At 45.8% G+C, this 22,451-nt stretch overlaps 1 protein-coding gene across 2 annotated transcripts in view; it reads right to left on the bottom strand.

Annotated features, from left to right (window-relative positions):
- Positions 1-22,451, bottom strand: part of SNAP47 (synaptosome associated protein 47) — a 53,907-nt gene that overhangs the window by 21,900 nt on the left and 9,556 nt on the right. The window contains exons 3-4 of one of the 2 annotated variants that reach the window (XM_040973704.1): positions 13,717-14,207; positions 5,038-5,162 (exon numbers count right to left, since the gene is read on the bottom strand). In XM_040973704.1, coding sequence (XP_040829638.1) covers positions 5,038-5,162; positions 13,717-14,207 — 616 coding nt within the window. Of the gene's footprint in view, positions 1-5,037; positions 5,163-12,007; positions 13,062-13,716; positions 14,208-22,451 lie in introns of those variants that run through there. The other variant, XM_040973711.1, reaches the window with a different exon arrangement.

Consider the following 22,451-nt stretch of genomic DNA (forward strand, 5'->3'; position numbering starts at 1 on the left):
ATACTGCTGATTATAACCACCCTTTTGTACAACAGAACCCAGAACTTACTCTTCCTACTAGCTATGGCTTTGTATTAATTAATCGATCTCTCCTCATGCCCTCAGTCTTGCCTCTGCTTACTACCATGCACTCCATTTTTTACAATTCCACAAATGACAAGATTTTGTTGCTTTTTAATGACTGAATATTATTCCACTGTGCGTTCTTCAGCTAATGGGCTGCTCTGGACAGTGCTGAGGTAAATATATATGTATAGGTGTCTCTTCTGCTAACTAATTTCCTGTCCTTCCCAAAAGCAAGACTGCTGGATCATACAGCAGATCTGTCACTGGACAGATATGGAGAAGGTGGAATCCCCATATATGGTGGGAGAACATGGATTAGTATATCACTATGGAAAACAATACAGAGGCTCCTCAGAAGTTTAACAGGGGCTGAGATTGTGGCACAGTGGGTGGAGTTGCTGCTTGCAAAAAAAAGAATCCTGTACCAGAGCACCAGTTCATGTCTTGGATACTCTGGCTTATGACTCGGTTCCCTGCTGACATGCCCAGGAAGTAGCAGAGGATGGTTCAGGGGCTTAGCTTCCTGCCACATATGCAAGAGACCCACACGGAGTTCTAGGCTCATGGGGGAGTGAACCAGCAAATGGAAGATCTCTTTTTCTGTGTCTTCGCCCTTCAGATAAGTGAATAAATTTTTTTTAAGGATTTTTTTTTTAAATTGGAAGGTGAGATTTACAGAGACAGGAGAGACACAGAGAAAGATCTTCTATCTACTGAATCACTCCCTAAGTGGCCAAAATGGGTGCAACTGAGCAAATCTGAAGCCAGGGGCCAGGAACTTCCTTTGAGTCTCCCATGAGAGTGCAGGATCTCAAGGCTTTGGGCCGTCCTTGACTGTTATTTCAGGCCACAAGCAAGGAGTTAGATGGGAAGTGGTGCAGCTGGGACATGAACTGGTGCCTATATGGGATCCCAGTGTGAGCAAGGTGAGGACTTTAACCAGTACGCAATCGTGCCAGGCCTTGGTTTAAAGTTTTCAATAGTTCTAAACCAGAATTATTGAACACTCAGTTTTAAGACTCAAACTTCACAAAATGACAACTAAGGTATCAGATATCCAGAGGAAGGAGGTGACTCATCTCACAAATCGGAAGTCTCTCACAGGACTGACTTTCTGGAGGAGCTGTTCATTAGATGCCAGCTTCTTCTGCAGTCCGTCCTTTGCACAAAGTTTTGAACCATCTCTTGTTAGGCTTCCTTCGTGGCCAGTTTCCTGGAGGTGACAGTCCCTAATCACAGATGAAGTGACATAACTGATGTACATGGCACCTGGAATTCAGAAGAACTGCACCCACATGACATTCTTATGACCTGTAGAGCCTGGACATTCTGGACACTGAACGGTCCCCTGGGACTGGGCTCCACTGAAATAGCTGTGCCAAGGACACCCCAGGCAGGGAGTATGGGTATCTATCCAAGGTTACTCACAGTGACTCTCAGGGACACACAAAGATGAATGAGTACAGTAACACGTGGCATATTCCCATGACTCAGTCCAGTGTACATCAGATGGGAGCTGAGCTGAGGCCTGGGAGAGGCTTCCTGCTCCCTGCCTAGGGCACTCTGAAACGCACAGAGCCCTTACTCTCTGTGAGTGTTGGAAGCAAAAAGGGAAGTGTGTCCTTGTGATGAGGCTCTTTCTACAGCTCAATGCTTAGAGAAAACATGGGCTGCGGCATCGTGAACATTGATCAACAATTCACAACCAAGTGTAAGTCTGGGGCAGTTAAGATTACTGTGTCCACACCAGAATACCTGGGTTCGATGCCCACCCCTGAGTTTTAATTTCTGCCCACTGCTGACACAGACCTTTGGGGAGACCTGGATTAAGTTCCTGGCTCATGGGCTTTTAAGAAAGAAGCAGGCACTGTCTGCCTATCTGCTTCTCAAAGAAATAGGTACAAACATTTTCCCAAAACACAAGGGCTAAATTGTTGTTACACACACACACACATATATATTAAAGATTTATTTTATTTTTATTGGAAAGTTGGAGGAGAGACAGAGAGGAAGATCTTCTGTTTAATGATTCACTCCCCAAGTTGCTGCAATGGTCTGAATGAGCTAATCCGAAGTCAGGAGCCAGGAGCTTCTTCCGGGTCTCCCATGCGGGTACAAGGTCCCCAGGCTTTGGGCCGTCCTCCACTGCCTTCTCAGGCCACAAGCAGAGCTGGATGGGAAGTGGGGCCACTGGGATTAGAACCGGTGCCCATAAAGAATCCTGGCGCATGCAAGATGAGGACTTTAGCTGCTAAGCTACCGTGCCGGGCCCAGATTTTATATATATTTTAAATATTTTGAAATATTCACATTTACAAAATTATATCTTTGAGATGGGACTCAAATCTAGACAAAAAAATGTATTTTTTTTTTCATACACACCTTAATGCACAGAACCAGAAGGTAGTTTTCTACAATATTTTTCACTTACCTGCATCTTGTCTGCAATACATCACTTGCCTAGTGCTGACAAAGTTTCAGATTTCGAATTTTTGGATGCTCAGCCTGTAACATATCCTGAAATACCTGGCTTTTCTCAACACTAATATCTGGACTGGAATCAAAGCTGAGAATGAAAACAGCTATGAAACATCCCACCCCACAAAGACCAGACTGTAACAAATGAAGGGAACAGTCAGGTTTAAGGTTATGATATCAGAGACCAGGGATAACAGGTTAGAGAGAGAAAGGTTACTGGTGCTGACATGTGTTATATATTGTCTATAAAAGGAAATAATAAAGAGAAAAACAAAAAGAAATGGACCTCAGAATCATTTTTGGAAAGTTCTGATTACTCTAGACAGCGGCAGGAGGGACTCAGCTCAGCTGTGTGTGCAGAGGGCTTCACCACAGATGTAAACGTGAGCTGGAAACATTCAAGTCCTCTCACAGCCCCACCCCTGCCATGAGCCTTGGGAGGGAACACTGCTCCCATTAGGTGGCTTTATAGTCATTCTGAATGATGTTTGTGTCTAATGTCACCTACAGCCAGTGTAGGCTGTCTTATGTCACACAATGCAGAGCTCAGATTCTCATAAATCTGTGAGCAGAAGCTCACCATGCTCAGCAACAAAGATGAGCATCACACAGGGGATCCTGTGAAGCTCACAGGGGCCAGTCCCTAAAATGTGCCTTCCTGGCTCTGTGCCCACCAAGCTGACCCAATCCTGGATTCAGAAAGAGATCACGAAGAACTTCATGCAGAACTGAAACACCCTGCTCTGGGAACAGCCAAAGGCTACTTTCTGTTTTTTTGCTTTCCAACCCAGCATCCACTACGTGGCGTCCACAGATTCCATGACCGAGGGTAGCGGTTCTGAGGAGGGAATAGATGCTGAGGCGGGTCAAGGACCCCTGCCAAGCCCTTGGCCAGTCAGCTCTCCTCATGGCCTCTAAGCTATCTATCTGCCTCTCCAGGCAATGTGGCCACACTGATCACTGACCACAGTGGTCTGAAGGTTGGGTGCTACAACCCATGTCCACCTCTGTGCACCCAACCATCTCTCCCTGCAGCCCCCCGCACTGCAATATAAATCACCAAGACACATCCCGACGTAATGGCTTTAATAGCATTTGCAACAAAAACCACAGCTGGAAGGAGGAGGGTTTCTTGCATTTTTGTTTTCCCCAGAAATTTAACTCGTTCCTACTTAGGCTTGGGCTTCAACTGCACAGCTAAGAATTCTTCTCTAAATAGGAAACATGTGTTCCACCTCAAAAAGACAATCTTGTAAGAAACTAGGTCATTCCATCCAAGTCCACAGCCCTCCCCCAACACCCTGGCGGCTCGTCCTAGTGTCCTCCAGCCTACAGACCTTTACCTTCCACCCTCCCCACAGCCCTGAGTCCAGGGTTCTGACACACAGTACCCATCATTCCCACTACCAATGTCCCTGGTCATTAATAACTTGAAACCCACAAATTTGTCATTCCAGGGAGCCTGATCCTACCCTCAATTCCATGCTTCTCCATCCTGATATCTCCCAGTCTGTCCCCAGCCTTGAGACAAAGAGTACATGCTGTCACATTGGCTGGCAGACAGAATATCCAGAAAGTAAAAGGACCTCTCAGATTGCATGCTTACCTCTGGAATTAGCAGGACAAGTTCTTACTTTCTCACCCATGAGCATAGCTCCTATTTTAACCTAAATACAACTGTGGGACACGGAGATGGTCTCAGCCCCAAACACTTCTGCAGGGATACATGTGGGAATATCTTCAGCCCCCATTACACTCCCGTGATCTCAGCAGAGGGGTTTGGGACACTTGGGGTACATCAGTCACAACAGCAACAGGATGTCTCAACACACCAAACAAAGGAGACCGATAACTGGTGAGTTCTGGGATCAATGTGGCCCAGAATGTGCTGGGCATGGCTAGAAAGTAGCCTGCTTACATGTGATCACTATAAAGGACTGAGTGAGATCCAGGAAGAAAAGTGACAAAAGTGGCACACTTAAAGTGCCTCATAGCACAAACAGAGCACTAATGGACACACACATGGAATACAAGCACAGGATATGTACTGTACACATGTATAAACAGTACATGTGTTGTGCACCTGAACATGATACATGCACACACTGCACAGCACACATGAATGCACACACAGTGAGTTCATATCATACGTTGTATACATGTATAAACAGCACACACACACATAGAACACACAGAGCAAGCACACAAGGCATTTGCACAGTGTACACATGTAGTGAGCACAAGTATACACAATGAGCAGTGATGGCCACCAGGGTGCCTGTGTATGCCTACAACATATCTACATGTCACAAGTCCACAGACCTAGACTGGTACTGCCCTTCCCACCTTTTCTTTGGTTTGGGGTTGTGGTTAGCTGGTTCACACTGGACAGCATTTTTGGGAGAGATGTCAGTGTGTGTAAACTGAGGAGAGGAGTCACAAGCAGGGAGGACAGTGATGCTACCACAGCCTGTGGCATCAGAGCTCATTTACCTGACACAGCTCCTCAGTATCTCCCTCAGAAAGCAGTGGCACACTCCTCTGCAGCTGCAGTGACCCAGCTTCCTGGCCCTCCACAGGCAGCTCACGGTGACCAGGGCAACCCAGTAGCCCAGATGCTGTAATGAAAAACTGAGGTCAGCAGCAATGTCCTTCGGAAGGTATGAATCATGCATGAGGACTAGGAATCTCACTGAGAGCAACATCTGAGATTACTTCAGCTCTTCACCCTAGCAGGTGTCTCCTTGCAGGTCACTGTCCTTAGCCTCTGCTGAGCTCAATGGGGATATGCAGGGGGTGTACCAAGCCCCTACAACGAACCCTCACCCTCCAGTGACAAATTGGCAAGTCTAAACACTTAGGGCTGAATCTGTGATTATCCATGGGAGGAAAGTCCCTCTGTCCAAGATCTGCCATTTTAATTTATTTATTTAGAAAAAAGATGGCAGGTGCAGAGTATAAAATCAGGAATCACTGAAACCTCATGAGATGCACATAGAAATTCATCACTAGGAAACTGGCCATATCTGAACTACACCACAGAGCCCTGCAGCCCTGGAGAGCACAGGAAGTGGCAGCGGTCTGAGCAGAGCAGAGCTGTGGACACATTGGCCAAGGAGGGATGAGTCAGAACCACACTGTGGCCAGGCGCCTGCGGAGCATGGGGCACAGCTCAACACCTGCCTGTGGAGTGATCTCACCCAGACAGGCACAGATGGCTGTCAAGGTATGAATGGCTGCCACCTGCAGAGTGCCACCTGTTTCATTCAGAGGGGCTCTAATGCAATTCTAGCATCTCAGGACCCAGAGAAGTGCAGTAACTGTGTCCTGTGTTCAATTTTCCCCCAGATTTGCAGCAGCAACCAAGGGCATTAGGTAAGGTGCAAGAAGAGAGAAGGTAGGAAGCGTGTGGGGCTGATGGCAACATTGGCTCCAACCCTGGCTCCAGTCCCCTGGTCCCTGGCCCCCCTCCCAGCAATCCTCTACTCAGCTCTATGAGGAGCAAGCAGGTAGCTACACCTGCGCACAGCAGTCTGAAGGCTGGTCAGAAGGAACAGGGAAGGTAAACACAGTTGGGGGTGGGGAGGACCTTGGACAGGTCAAGGATAAGAGTCCCCAAAGCCTCCAAGAGACACCTTCTGCCCCCCAGGAAAAGATGGCTGCCTTCAAAACACACACACACACACACACACACACACACACACACACACACACCCTCAGCCTCACGATCCCTTCCCATTACCTGTACTCTTGGTTGGCTAAGGAAGGGAGAGTTGTCCTCATAGGGCTGGAATAGGGACAGGTACCAGGGCCCACTGGACCCACCCTCTGGAAAGGCCCTTGACTTTATGCCCACCTTGGCAAATGCATTCTAAACAAAATGCTGTGACCTCTACATACCCTGGCATGTGTGTTGAGTCTGACAAAACACTACCCTTGCTTTTGTATTCCATTCTTGAAAGAAAACTTTGCTGCCATGTGCCAAACTGAGTTCACAGCCAGTGTCTGAGATACATTAATGCTGTAGACATTGTCTCCCAAGCTCCAGAAGGGTTCCCAGCACTTCCAATCCTGAGAATGTGTCCTGGTGTGTGACTTAGGACTTCTGGTCCAACGGGATGCCACTTACTGAAAAATACTTTTCTACCCTTGTTGGCAGCATGCTAGAAGCTGGGTTGGAGGAACACAACAGGAAGCATTGAGAATGCCTGGCACTAGTTGTCACTGGTTCCTAAGCCAGGGTAACAATGGACTGGACGATACTGTGATCACAACTCCTGTGACAGCAGCATATGCCTAGGGCTACAGGGTGAGGCTGGAGCACCCTCTAAACTGGCAGCTGAAAGCCCTCATCATACACCCTGATGCTAGACACGTTCAGGTCTGTCAACAGCCGCAGTGCTTGCAGCCTTGTGCCAATAGTCAAGTGCCTGTTTAGAACTCTTCCCCACACTGGCTGAGTTGTTGTCACATGTCCTGCACCTTGACTTGCTGGTTCTGGGTTGGGGTACGCTCTGTCAGTGTCTCCTGGAGCCACAACACAGGCTTCTGAGAGCAGAGCTGCAGGGCTACCCCAACTGCGACTTGGTTTTCATTTCAACACATGGGATTTGCTAAAACAGTCAGAAAGCTGAAACAGGCTTTTCCTTCTGGATGTTACTAATTACCAGCACATGCATCAAGGCAGGAATGCTTTCCCCAAGCCACAGGATCAGCTGGATCTGTCTAAGCCACAGGGCTCTGCCACCTCCAGGACCAAGCTGCTGACTCAGTTACCCAATGTTCAAAACATCCTCTGAGGAAAATCATTGTGGCCTGTCCAGGATGCTTTTCAGAGTCTTTAATAATTTCCCTTAAATCAAAGCAGCACAAATGGCTCACACTGCAAGGAACAAAGTGGCAGGAGGGAGGGCCCTGGATGACAGCCCCCAAGGAGGCCTCTGCATACTGCAAGGTCCACTACCAGAAGCCTCCTCAGTACACAAAACATACAGCACGTTCTGACTTGCTGGCCAGCTTGAGCAAAGGCCTTTAGCCCTGACCTAGGCACTCATTGGCCACAGGCAGATCTTTGAGCCCTGGGCTCAAAAGTGCTTCCTCCTCTACCGAAGGCACCTTGGAGTTTGTGGGGCCCAAGAGGATAACACATGAGTAAAACAAACACCAACTACCCTGTTCATTTGTCCACCCAGAAAAGATAGCCCAAGAGTAGGGAAACAGAGAGGTAGTAGCTTGCAATGGAAACAACACAGGGCTGGGGAGGGAGGCCAGATGAGCTTCCCCAAGCTCCTGCAGCCTGTGCTGGGAACAGGAGCAAGTAGTTTGTGACCATGTGTCACTGGTCTCCTTATGCTGAGACCTCAGGAGAGTCCATCCCAGAACAGTAAGGGCTCCACTACAGCTCCTTCGTGAGTCCCCTTAGGGCAGAATTCTTCTACCCCACAGATGCCTAGACAAGTGCCTTGCACAGATACAACCTCAATTTATTACCTATCTGGTATATTTATTACCTATCTGGTATATGCACCTTCTGCAATCTGGGCCCACCTTGATGTACAAAGCGTTTAGGGAGGATACAGGTGCACACGGGGTTAGCAAAGCAGTAAGAGCATGCAAACATTTCATGGGTGAGTAGCAGGCTCTGGAGAGGGTGAGAGTAGCAACAGCAAAGAGGAAACCAGCCCACAGCACTCTGTGAGACCTGTGCATAGTCCAGCCTGGGAAGAATAGGCAGCTCGGGCTAGCTATGAGAACACATGACCCAGACATGTTGGGGGGCATTCTATCAGCCTTGGCCAGTCTTTCACAGGCTGTCTAGGGCAAGACAAGGGGAGTTCAAGGAATCACCTGACCACAGGGAACCCTGCAGACCCTGGAGACAGAAGAAAGGTCAGGAATGGAGCAAGGATATCAAAGAGACATAGACTCCAGTAGACACAATGCATGGCAGACTCCTGACCAAATTAATGTGTCTGACTAACACCCAATGTTGACAATATGGCAAACTGGGTGGGGACAGAGGGACAGAAGGGCACAGGATGAGCACTCCCAATCCAAAAACCAAACATCAAAATGTTTTGAAACCTGGGACTTTCTGAGTTATGATGCCACAATTAGGTTATTTCATACAGCAAATTGGTGTTTCATGCAGAAAATAATTTAAAATCTTGAATAAAACTATCTTCAGACTTTGTGTGTAAGGTATATATGAAGCATAAATGAATATAGTGTCTGGACTTGAATGAGGGACCCAACAATTCATTTTGTACAAATATTCTAGAAGCCAGGGAAACCTGAAATCTAAAATACTTCTAGTCCTCAGCATTTTGGAGAAGGGTTACTCAACCTGCACTATATTCATAACCCTTTTTGCAAATCTAAAATTATTCACAATTAAACAGGTTATATTAAAGATGCTCTTCAGAAACAAAAACAAAAACAAAAACAAAAAACCCAAAGCTATATGCAGCTGCTCTTCCCAGAGGTCAAGCTGTCTCAATTTTTCTGATATCCAGATAGCTAGCCCAGTCTGTGGTGACACTGCGTGTGGGCACTAGGCATTACTAGAAGTCTGAGCTTCAACTTCTACGTGGGCCCAGCGATACTGCAAGACTGCCCTCCTGTGGTCATGCACAAGCTCCACAGGGCTTCAGGCATGGTCTCCACCTCCAGGACTTGCTGACCCCACACAAACGGCAACAAGAAGGCAATAAGGCCAGCAAGTTCTCATCATCACACTGACCTCTTGAACATTCCTGGGCCGTACTCCTACCAAGCCATCAGCCCCAAAGCACACTCTTCCTATCACCTCATCATAAAATAAGGACTGTACTCCTTGCTCAGAAAAAAAACTCACACATCCAGGCAGTCCCACAGGGAGATGAAAGTTAATACCAGGATGATACCCTGGTGTCAATAAGCACCGCACCAACCTTAACACATCAAATATATCCCAGTGACATGCCCTGATGCACAGTCCAGGTGTTCTGAACAGTGCTGTAAAACTGGCCACAGTGATGTCGACAAAGACAAGGCTACTGTGATCAGGAATCAGAAGTCAGGGGATGGCCTTCTACTAGCTGGATGGGACACATGAACGGCCACACAGATTTCCCCAGGAAGCCATATGGATTGAGGCATAAGAAATTGGGGGCTGCCAGCTAAACCCATGGCACATGCAAGAAGCTGAAATAATCCCTTCCAATATACTATCTCCTGCTCTGCTGAGGACTGAGACCACAAACATGCAGTCACTTCTCTGCCACCACTCATGCCTGCACCACCTCTGGTTCCACTCTACTAGGGCAGACCTCCTCTTCCTGGTCACTGCAGTCTCATCTCACAGTAGACATTGGGGTCACTCTATAAAACCAGATATGGCCACCTTTGACTCCTATCACTTTGCACACTAAACATGTCTCATTCTTCACCTTTGTGTCCAGGTCTCTGCAGAACCTCCTCCCTTTTGCACGCTTTTACTCAGGAGGTTCTGTTGAGACACAACCACAAGGGCTTAGACCTGCTATCATTGTGCAGTCCACAACTCTGGTAGCAATAGGTCAGCGCCAAGGAACTGCATAATGGATGGCAGTCCCACAAGCACTCTATCTCCTCAAGGAAGAATCAGCAGAGTAGGGGATGTCCAGGTCTCAGAGTCAGAGTCCTCCAGGTTAGGATCAACCACTGCCTGACATAGCCTACCCTTCTCAGCTCTCCTGTGTCTAACTTCTGAGCCACGTCTTGACTTATTGGGCAAAGGAGAACATGGAAAACACATTTTTATATCAGTATTTCAACACTCCTCCTTCGCAGGGAGTCTTCAGTAATATTCATTGTGCCTCTGTCTCTTCTTTTGCTCTTGGTCATTGTACTTCAGGTTATCAGATTCTTCTCCTTGGGGCAGGTTTCTTTTTTTTTTAAAGATTTATTTTTATTATTTTTTTATTGGAAAGGCAGATATACAGAGAGGAGAGACAGAGAGGAAGATCTTCCGTCCAATGATTCACTCCCCAAGTGAGTGCAATGGCTGGTGCTATGCCGATCCAAAGCTGGGAACCAGGAACCTCTTCCGGGTCTCCCACGCAGGTGCAGGGTCCCAAAGCTTTGGACCATCCTCGACTGCTCTTCTGGGCCACAGGCAGGGAGCAGGATGGGAAGCGGGGCTGTGGGGATTAGAACCGGTGCCCATATGGGATCCTGGGCGTGCAAGGCGAGGACCTTAATCACTGCGCCGTTGCACCAGGCCGGGGCAGGTTTCTATGCTCTGTTACCCACAGGTCTACAGTTTGATTTCCCTTATTGCTGTTGGTACACAGCTCTTTGTTTACAGTCACTTGTGGCACTCCCTCCATTGAGTTCCAGGTCTGGGTTCTTATGTTGGACTTCCACCATGGTCTCTGTAGCCCCAGCTCCTGGCTCAGCACTCTCCATTCCTATGATCTGGAGCTATTGCTGTATCGTTGTGAATACAAGGTGCACCATTGTTAATACAATGTTTCTCTTCTGGTTTGTGCAGTTCCCAAGTTGATCAGCATCTATAGCTCACTGTTGTCCCTGTAGGGTCAAAGCCTTTGCCACACTTTGTACAAAAATGGTGCCTGTTGTGAAACTTGTGGAGTTCTTGATCTGCTGGCCTTTAGGTTGGGAACTACCTGGACCTATTTGAGGTGGAACCTGAAGGATGCCATGAGTTGCGATTCACTGAACCCGAAATCAGCTCCCAGCTTAGTGCCTGCACAGTCCTGTCCCATAGCCATTGCCCCCCTATAGAAGATGGCACCTGATTTGGCTTTAGTGGAGGTTTGGGCTGTGAAATCCAACCTGTTTCTGTTCTACCTGCTTGGGATCTGCTGCTCGGTCTCTGCTCCTGGTCAAATCAAAAAGACCAGCAGGACCAGCAGTTCTTCGTCTGGGTTTACTCCTGAGTTCCCAGTGAATTCATCTTCCCACCTGATTGCTGCTGGATTTCCAGCTGCTGGTGGAGTTCAGATCACCACTTGCTGAATGCCACTAGGGTATCAGATACTGTAACACCACACCATTGTATCCGCTGCTTTCCTATGTCTGTCAGTCTCCAGGTGCCCCTCTGCTGTTGTTCTGTCCTCTTCTGTTTCCTGTAATGTGCCCTCTCTACATCAGCCTGTGATGCATCACCCTGATATTCTCTACTTAAACATGTCCTCACCCTATTCCACCACTGTGATTCTCTCCTCCTATGAACATTTTATTTATTTTTATTGGAAAGATTTACAGATTTACAGAGACAAAGAGAGGCAGACAGGAAAGATCTTCCATCTGCCTGTTTACTCCCTAAGTGGCCACAATGGCCAGAACTGAGCCCATCTGAAGCCAGGAGCCGGAGCTTCTTCAGAGTCTCCCACATGGTTGCAGGGTCCCATGGCTTTGGGCTGTCCTTGACTGCTTTCCCAGGCCACAAGTAGGGAGCTGGATGAGAAATGGAGCATCTGGGACACGAATCAGTGCCCACACTGGATCCTGGTGGATACAAGGTGAGGACTTTAGGCACTAGGCTATTGTGCCATGTCCTCCTACGAAATTTTTAAAGACTCCGTATATGCACACATTTCAAAGTATTTTTACACCAAAATAAACTTATGTTCTAGTCCAACTTTCCACAAAGTTTTTGAACTACTTTTGTGTAGTCAGCCCTCTATTTCTGAAGGTTCCTTTTCAGAAAAAGCAATTTCTTCTGTACTGACTATCTAAGACTTTTTCCCCTTGTCATTTAGTCCTTAACCAATACAGGGTAACTACTGTCACAGCATGTAGGCTGTACTGGGTGTTCTAAGCACTGCAGAGCTGAGCTCATGTCTGTGGGTGGATATGCACAGGCTATGAACAAACACCTGGTATTTCTATTACAGACTTGAACACCTGAGGGTCTTGCTAAACACAGGCATCCTGGAACTATTCTGCAGACATTCAGGGATGTTAGCATGCATCATATGTATATATGTATCAGCTACAGCATCTATACTATGAAGCAATGTATTCTTTGAACTTGGACTTTCTTAATCAAGGTTGACAAACAAATTTAAGGGAATAAATGGTAGATTTTACCACAGCAAAATGAAAGTTCTGCAATGGAGAGTACAGGCACTCCACAGAACCAAGTCTGAGTGGCCAAAAATGAGTTAAAAATAGCTCCTCCATATCCTAACTGTTCAAAGGAATTGAAGTTAAAATATCAGACAGGTACCTCTCGATATTCATTAGAACAGCAAACATACAAAGTAACATGATGTCAATTCTTCTGTAGGCTATGGGGCAGAGCAGACTGGTACAGTTTCTGACAGCAGGGTCTAACCCTGCACTGCACATGGGGAGATGAACCACCACATCCTTCCATCCCACCAATACTCACATATTGCACTCACAGTCTGCTGAGACACAGGCTCCCTAAGTACATATCTGGACAGTGGGTGGAAGGACATGGTATGAGGTTGAGTGCAGTGGAGGGAAGGGAGATTTTCCAGAGTATGTATTAATAGTCCTGGCTGAGGAGAGAGATTCGAAAATGTTGAGAGATTATTTTTGTCCAGCATTGCCAAAAACCTCTACTATGCTGTGTATGAGCTTTAACTGGGTCCCCCAAAGGTTCGCGTGCTAGAGGCTTGGTGTTTGGTGTTTCTGAAGGGCCTTCATGAGGTGTGGCCTAGTGAGTTGTGGTTGGGTCATTAGCAACACCACCCTTAGAAGGAATTAATGCCAGTCTCTTGAAGTAAAGCTGTTCTTGTAGAGTGAGTAGTTAGCAGTAGCCAGCCTGGTCCAGAACTCATCTGGCTTGCTGTGTCTCTTCCACACATTCCCACCAATGTTGCATTATCTGCCACGAAGTCTTCACTACAGACCAGCTGACATGGGACTCTGAGCCTCCAAAATAACGAGGTAAGAAAAGCTTGTTTCCTTAGCCAGCTTAAAAAACCTTACAGCAACCAAAAACACTAACGTGCTTTTTCTAACCTCTCAAAATCCACAGGGCTGGCAGGCAAATGGTATATCTAAGTAATGTGAGATTCACTTACAGGTGTCAAGTACTTTTCTGTGTATAAAAAGCAAGTGAGCTGTTTCTGGTGAACTGAGAGACACACATGCTGAGTGTGTCAGCCATCTCAGAGGTCAGTGCACACACTGGCCTTGCTGGTCACCCACCTGTGTGCCACACAGAGCAGCTCTTCTCTGCAGAGGAAGACACTCCTGTGGTTCTGAACATGAAGGCATCTTCTAATAGCTCAATCCTCTTGCTGAACTGAACTTCTAGAATGGGAACAACTTTTGGCATCTTGGCAGATAGCACACGATAAACCACATCTGGCTTTCCAATGAAGCGTTGACGTATGCTAATCTCATAAGGTGAATGAACCTTAATGTCATCAATGTCTTCTCTTTCAAATCGGTGCAGTAGCAAAGAATTGGAGTCATGGATTTCCAATCCAGAAATAAGGATGGTGAGCCTTCCTGGTTTAGTGTGGGACTCTGTTCTTCCAGAAATAATACCAGGAATTACAATCAGAATCCTTTCTTTTCCAAAAGGTTCACAGGTAGCTGCTGAGGAGCCCTCCCTAGGTTTTGGTTCTGATGGCATCTTCCAAAACTTGGGGCTAAAGGGCCACCAGGAAGGAGATTCCAATTCTGTCAGTAATCTATAGAAGCAAACAAAACAGAAAATATGGTCGATCAGTATCTAAAGAGTAATACTTTTGGGCAGGAAGATTGTCATCACCGCAACTGTCCTTCCCATAAGCACACGCAAAGCAAGAAGAGCAGAGACTATTATGTGCATGCTTTAGAACTGAGGGGCTGGGCCAGGCGGCGTGGCCTAGCAGCTGAAGTCCTCTCCTTGAATGCGCAGGGACCCCATATGGGCGCCGGTTCTAATCCCAGCAGTTCCACTTCCCATCCAGCTCTCTGCTTGTGACCTGGAAAAGCAGACGAGGACAGCCCAAAGCCTAGGGACTGTGTACCCGTGTGGGAGACCCAGAAGTTCCTGGATCTTGGCTTCAGATCAGCATAGCACCGGCTGTTGTGCTCACTTGGGGAGTGAATCATTGGATGGAAGATCTTCCTCTCTGTATATCTGATTTTCCAATAAAAAAAAAAAAAAAAAAAAAGAACTGAGGAGCTGCTGCTGTGGCACAGCAGGTAAAACCACTGCCTGCGATTTGGCATTCCATACAGGTGTTGGTTCGAGCGCTGGCTACTCAATTTCCAATCAAGCTGCTTGCTACTGTGCCTGGGAAAGCAGTGGAAAATGGTCTAAGTGCTTGGGCCACTACACCCATGTGAGAGACCTTGGAAGAAGCTCCTGGCTCTAGATTGGTCCAGCTCTGGCCACTGCAGTCAGTCATGTGGGGAATGAACAAGCAGATGGAAGATTTCTCTCTTTCTCTCTCTGTTTGACTCTTCCCCCAACCTCTCTCTAATTTTGTCTTTCAAAAAAAGAAGAGGAAGAACTGTGAGGACTAGAGATATGTGGCTGTTAGCAGTGAGGTGAGTGGAGAGGTACACCTCTTCCAACCAGAATGCCACTCTTCCCATGCTATGTTACCTTCAGCTACATAATTTTGATTGCAAAACCAATCCTGGGGCCAGTGTGGTGGCTCAGCAGGCTACAGAACTGACATCCCGTATAGGTGTAGTCCTAGTCCTCACTGCCCCACTTTCAATCCAGTTCTGTGCTTACTGCCTGGGAAAGCAGCAGAAAATAGCTCAAAACCTTGGCCCCTGCATCCACATGGGAGACCTGGAAGAAGTTCCTGGCTTCTGGCTCTGGATTGGCTCAGCTCTGGTCATTGCAATCATTTGCATCCTCTCTGTAAAATCTGCTTTTCAAATTAAAACAACAACAAAAACCCACCCTGATCTCAATCTGCAGAATGTTCTATGTATGCACTGTCCAATGCAGTAGGAGGTACTTGCAGCAGCTACTGAGTAATTACAATGCAGTTAATGCAATTGAGGAGCTAAATAAGTTCATTCACTTTTTTTCTCTTTTTTTAACAATCTTTACATAGTTAGCTAGGGTAAAAGGGTTCAAGGGCTACAGGAAAGTGGGTAAGACTATTATTTCCATATTGTTTCCTTCATGTAATGAGGTAAAGGGGGATATTGAGGGAGAAGCCCCACCCAGTTTCCCCCCAACCCCAGGTCCTGGATGTGGGGCATGCTCTGAGATATTCGCTCAAGAGGTTTCAATAGTTCACCAGTTATGAATCGCTACCAATCTCGCCCCTCCAAACACGATGAGGTCATTGAAGAATCCACTGATTGACATAGTCCATCATAGAGTCTCCATTTGCCCGGTATTTCACTGCCAACATATAGCTGAGGTGGTTGATTGACTTGGTCTGTCTTCTGTCTTTTCTTGGTTAGGGTTCTGAGTCCGGCAGTTCGATTGGGGAGATCCCAAAAGAAACTTTGTCTGAGGTGTTCCCAGACCAGATTCTTGTATGTACTAGCAAGTACAGGGCCCGGCATAGTTCATTGCCCCAATAAGCTGGTAGTTACAATTGTTGGGTTGGTTCTGTTTTCAGCCCCGAATTCCACTGGAACCATGGGTGTTGCAGTCCAGCCTGGTTCTGCCCAGCACATACTCGGCCCTCATATAAACCAGTGGAAGCTGCAGCCCAGTCAGAGCGACCCACAATAACCCCCACCAGGCCCGCGCCCTACCCTGGTTTGCCAGTATGTGTAGCATACTAGTCCTGTCTGTCCACGTCCCATTTGGCTCTTGTACATTTCAATGGGTATTGAAGCTTAGTTCCATCTAACCAGCTCCACTATCCAGCCATCACAGATGTTGAGTGCCTCTCTGTCTAGCCACCCCAGCGCCTGTCCTAGTTTTTGTGCACTCCCGTGGTAGTGGTAACCCAAGAGGGAGGAGCCCACTATTTCCCTCCCAGGCCACTCCCACTCCCGGATTATGCACTCTCCAGGTGGTTCTGTAGTTTGACTTGACAGAATTAGCTCCCAGTGTCAGTTTCTGCCAGCTGGTGCTGCAGCTAAGCCCAAACAACCCTCACCCAGTCTAATTTTATTTGCACCAGTAGGAATAATCCACCCAGCCTGGTTTTCATTCACTTTTAATGTGGTAAGTAGTCAGTTACCATATTACACAACACAACTTGAAAGTAACCACTAATAACATAAAAAAAAAAAAAAAGATGGAAATGGTCAACAGAAAGGAGGCAAGAAAAGGAAAAACAAAGATCAAATAAAACAAATAGAAAACAAGTCATGAGATGGCAGAATTAAACTTAATTATATTAGTATTCATAGTAAGCATAAATGGACTAAAAATTAATTAATGAAGAGAGCCTGGATAAAGAACCAAAATCCAGCTATCCCTTGTTTATAAGTGATATACAGTAAGATCTATCTATCTTACTGTATGCACAAATATATAAATAAATATAGACAGACAAAACACAAGGACACCTGGGGAGAAAGAAACATTGTGGCAAAAGTAAACTTTGACAAAGAATGTTACCAGAAATAGAGACAGGCACTAGACAATAATGGGGATCAGTATGGGTGCAGGAGGGCAGCTAAATGAGATGTTCTCTAGAGACACAACTGTGAAAAGCTATTCATGTACCAGTCTACCTCAGCAAGAGCATGGGAAAGCAGGTAAGAGAAGGAAAGAGAAAGAGAAAGATCTTCCATCCACTGGTTTACTCCTCAAGTGGCTGCAACACCTGGAGCTGAGCCAACCCAAAGTCAGGAGCCAGGAGTTTCCTCTGGGTCTCCCACTTGGGCACAGGGTCCCAAAGCTTTGGGCCACCCTTGACTGCTTTCCTAGGCCAAAAGCAGGGAACTAGAAGGGAAGTGGAGCTGCCAGGATACAAACCAGCGCCCAAATGGGATCCCTGTGCATGCAAGACAAGGACTTTAGCCTCTAAGCTACCTTGCATAGCCCAGCACTGAGCATTCTTAAGAACCACCCTGCATCCACTCACCCAGTGCCCTGTAAGCTATGGACAGCTGTGTGCAGAGCTTCATGCTTCTGAGATACTTTGTGACCTGGCAGATCTTATGTACTTCCTATCATTCAGTAAGTTTTGGGGTCTGCAAACTGGGCCGACTGAGGGAGTGGAGGGAGAAGCCTTAATAACTCTGTCTTGCTAACACTAGTGAGAACTTCCTGCTATGCCCACAGGACTCTGAGAGCCAGGCTATGTCCACGGTTCCTTTGATTACTGCCCACTCCCACCATGCCTTTGGTGATTAAGTGCTACCACATGGCCCCTGCCATCCCTGGGGGTCCAATTATTCCCATTACATTCAAGGATTCCCAGTAACTTTTTTTTTTAAGATTTATTTTTATTTATTTACTTTTTTATTGGAAAGGCAGATATACAGAGAGGAGAGACAGAGAGGAAGATCTTCCGTCCAATGGTTCACTCCCCAAGTGACCGCAACGGCCGATGCTATGCCAATCCGAAGCCAGGAGCCTCTTCCAGGTCTCCCACACGGGTGCAGGGTCCCAAAGCCTTGGGCCGTCCTTGACTGCTTTCCCGGGCCACAGGCAGGGAGCTGGAAGGGAAGCGGGGCTGCCGGGATAGAACCGGCGCCCATATGGGATTCCCAGTAACTTCTTATCTACAGAGAAGAGCAGCCACCTAGCTCTCCAGAGGTGCCAGGGCTCCTGTACAAGTTGCTGCTTATAGTTGTGGCCACGGTGTACCCTTGGATCCTCCAGGATGGGTGAGCAGGTTTTATGGATAAATCCCTTCTACCATTACAATCTTCCTAGTCTTTTGGACATCTCCCCTAAAGTATCTCAAGACCTTGCGTGGCATCTCACCTTGTGGTTGCAGGCCACTTGAGCTCATCTGTCAACTGTGGAGGGACATTGTGAATCTTTGTCAATGTGGGATCAGAGCTATCAGGAGCAGTTAATATGGAAATGAATAGACAGGAAATTCTCTAGCCAGCAGGTTCAGATAATAGATCAGAGAGATGCTTCCTCCCCTAGATAGGGGAACAAGAATCAACAGGCTGAAGAAAGGAACCTGTTAGGTGAACAAATTGTATATTAGGGAACTGCCTCTTACTGTTAAAATGTAAATTCCTCAATCCTCCCTCCTTGTTGCATATTATAAAAGGACGCTGTGAATCTCTTGCCATACAAAACCAAACCTAGTAGCAATTCCTTCAGATATGGAGATGAATAAACAGGAAACCTCCTGGTTCACAGTTTTAGATAAAGGACCTGCTAGAGGAACAAACTATATTGGGAGACTCCTCCCTGGAAGCCTATGTGACAACATTCTTTTAAAAGTCTGATGCTGTTAATAACGGCTATTGACCATCAGTCAGTAGTTCACGGGTGTTATTTCAGGCTCCATGCACCGACTCCATCACTGCCAGACAATGAATAGTCAGCTAATTTGAGAATTACTGCCTATTATTTTTTATCAACAGATTCACCAAATTTAGCCTTCACTATTATTTCATTTCCTTAGCATCGATTCCCATACCTATTCTCCAGGTTGTGTTCTAAATCAGCAAACTCCTGTACTTTCTCACAGGCCACATCCTGTATAGCATCTCCTAGGATGTGTGGGCATTTGAGTTTAGCCACACATCTAGAAGCAAAGATGGATGGCTGCAGTGGGTCCTGAAGAGCAAGCAATGATGAACAGGATCACCGCCTCTTCTCAGGCAGAGTTCATCTTCTCAGCAGCAGGGTTGGGAGAAGGGTTGTATCTACTGACAAAGAAGAATCAGTAGAATGTACTGGTTCAATGTCTTGAGCTTCACTAGGGTCTTCCCATGTGTCCACATTCAATTTTTTCCTCAATCAATACCCTCAATTTAACACCACTGTCACACAAAGATGCAATTTCAATGTTCAAGAAGCCTCAGGATTTGGATTTTAATACAGTCCTTGCAGCTACAGGGCTGAAGATTTCCCTTAAGGACAGAAAGGGAAACTTCTAGGTCCTATATGCAGCACTCCTGTAGCTCTTCTTTTTCATTCTCCTCATATTCTAGAATGATGAGGAGCACCAGGCAATCTGATTTAGTTTTGTGGCTTCTCATTTAAGGGGATGTACAGTAACTGTGTAATGGAGACTATCATCTCTATTAGCATGGGCAATCTCATTATGTGTGAGGAGTTAAGATGGGATGATAGTAACCAGCTAGAATCCTCCTGGTCCCTCAGTTATTTTTTTTCTAAAATGTAAAAATTGTATTTCTACTCCATGTCTTAATTTTACCAGAGCATGTTTCTCCCAAGAGACAGGGGCAGAATTAATATATCAACTCACCACCTAAAGTGGCCTACCTAATTCCATTTCTGGATCATTGTCAAGGAGGTGGTGTCTGAACGGTCAGTTTATCATTAGAAAAGGCCTGAGGAAGTTGACTGATAACATTTTTCTGTGGTTTTGTTTCAGAGCTAGGAACTATAGAAACCTGAATTTTTTTTTTTTGAGACTCCTTTGATAAGAGGTTTTAGAAGATAAAAGCAGCGGAGATTCAAGATGGCAGCATAGGGTAAGGGCACATTGAAACAGAGACACATTAGCCAGTGGAAAGCAAAAAGAGCACATTCCAGGAAATATGAGAGGACAGAATGACAGCAGAGGGGCACCTGGAGACTGACAGACATAGGAAAGCAGCAGACACAATGGTGTGGTGTTGCAGTGACTGATATCCAGTGGCATTCAGTGAGTGGCGATCTAAACTGCACCAGCAGCAAGAACTCCACTGGTAACATGGGAAGATAATACTGACTTTGGCATGATACAGGTCAAATTAGGTTCATGTGGTCCTCAGACCTTATGGCCAACAGGTTCCAGCAAGATCAGCACCACCAACACCCTAGCTATATGGGATAACTGGCGTCTCCCTAATCCTGGGAACTGCTAGAACCGGAAGTGGGAGAAAGGCTGTACAGACAACGATGTAGCCTCAGCATGGTATCACAGGAGGTGGAGGGTGGTGAGCCAGGAACTGGGCTATGCAGACCATGGTGCAAGGGTATATATACTATACCTTGTGTATTTTTATTTATTTATTTATTTTAGTTTCATCTCTTCAAGACAGTGTCTCATTAAATTCTTTACTGACTCATAGACCATACAGTAGCATCATTTTCTTCAGGAAGGTTCTTGATTTCCTTTTTCATTTTTTCAGTGACATATTAGTCATTCAGTTGCATGTTATTTAACTTCATGGTATTTTTAATTTCTTCCTGCATTGTAAATTTCTGTTTTTCTTTCTGTTGTTGATTTTGTATTGTGGCTTGTCATTTAAGGAGATGCATACAGTAGAAACTGACATGTCCAGATGTGAGGATACAATGCAGTATGCATCTCTACTTCCAAATCAAAGATGGACTCTGAATGAAACTGTTAACTATATCTTGACAATAGGATGCTGGACTCTCTTACCATTGTCAATGTCCACAACGATGGACATATGACTGTTTATGAAGAACTACAGTGTTATAATAAAATAGGGGAATTCAGTGGGGATGGGTGTGCTTGGAGAGGGGTAAATGGCCATTGTGGCCATTTGGGGAGTGAATCAGTGAATGAAATCTCTCTCTCTCTCTGAGTATATTTCTTGTTCTCTCTATAAATCTACTGTTCAAACAAAAATCTAAAAAATCTTTTTTTAAAAAAGAAAAAGATTATATAAAGTTTTCTTTCAACCACATAATACAAATGGTTCGCACATTGAAAGATTACTGAAAGTCTATATATTCATATGTTTCCATCCAAGTGTTAAGGAAAATAGTATGAAAGTTCCTCAGAAAATGAAAACTAAATACACCTGTGATCTACCAAATGCACTACTGGATATATACCCAAAAGCAATGAAATCAGATTCTTAAAAGGGTTACTTGCACTTCATTTTCATTGTAACATTATTTACAATAAGCAAGATATGACATCAACCTAAGTTTTCATCAAGTGAAGAATGAATAAAGAAAATGTACACATATTAGGGGAATAATATTCAGTAATAAAAAGAAGAAAACCCTGTCGTTAACTGACATGTATGAATCTGGGGGGGGGGTGCATTATCACAAGGTAAAATAAGTTGGGCCCAGAAAGACAAACATTGTATGTGCTCACTGATATGTAATGAGTGATCTTTTAGAAGACAGTAGGACAGTGGTTACTAGGGCCAAGGGAACAGAAAGTGACCATTCATTTAGATATTATGGTGTGGACAATTCTGATGTTTCCCAAAGAAACACAACTTGGAAAGGAGTACAAGAGCTCAGAAATGTTAAGGGGTACGTTTCAACCATATTTCCTAGCAGGAATCAAAATTAAACAAGGGGGAATACCTAATTTAACATTGCACATGAGAAAGCATGCTTTCTAAATCTCTTCCCAAGTCCCCAATATCCCACCAGATGCAACATGGTCACAACAGAAAAGATCACAAGGCTCAGTGTGGCTACTGGAGTGTTAGCTGTCCTGCAGCAATGTACTTGGTCGTTGGAACCCGAGATTAACACGGGTGGACTCTGACTGATGGTCAATAGCCAAAGTTTATTTTATAGGGTCACATAGGATAAGGGAGGGGACACTGATCTTATCTACGGGACCCATCAATTGTTTCCATACTCTTATTTGAAACTGTTTTGTATATCCCACCAACTGTTCTCATTCAAATGCTACCCACTCAGTTGTTCTCATACAAATGTTATCCTATCAATTGTAACCCTGTGCTCAATGACCTTCTAGAATCACAATGTCCTTCTACACTGGAGCAGATGGAGATGTTCATCCCCAAATTGTATTTTACCTGGGAAATGAAACAAGATGGCTTCTGCTTAGAAGCACTGTTCTGTCAACAAGAATCCTGAACTAAGACAGTCATGTAGCTGCGCCCACCCAGATCCTTGCTTCACAGTG

The sequence above is a fragment of the Ochotona curzoniae genome, unplaced genomic scaffold (genome assembly GCF_017591425.1).
Source record: "Ochotona curzoniae isolate NIBS_2020 unplaced genomic scaffold, NIBS_Ocur_1.0 contig_1, whole genome shotgun sequence".
Classification (NCBI taxonomy): domain Eukaryota; kingdom Metazoa; phylum Chordata; class Mammalia; order Lagomorpha; family Ochotonidae; genus Ochotona; species Ochotona curzoniae.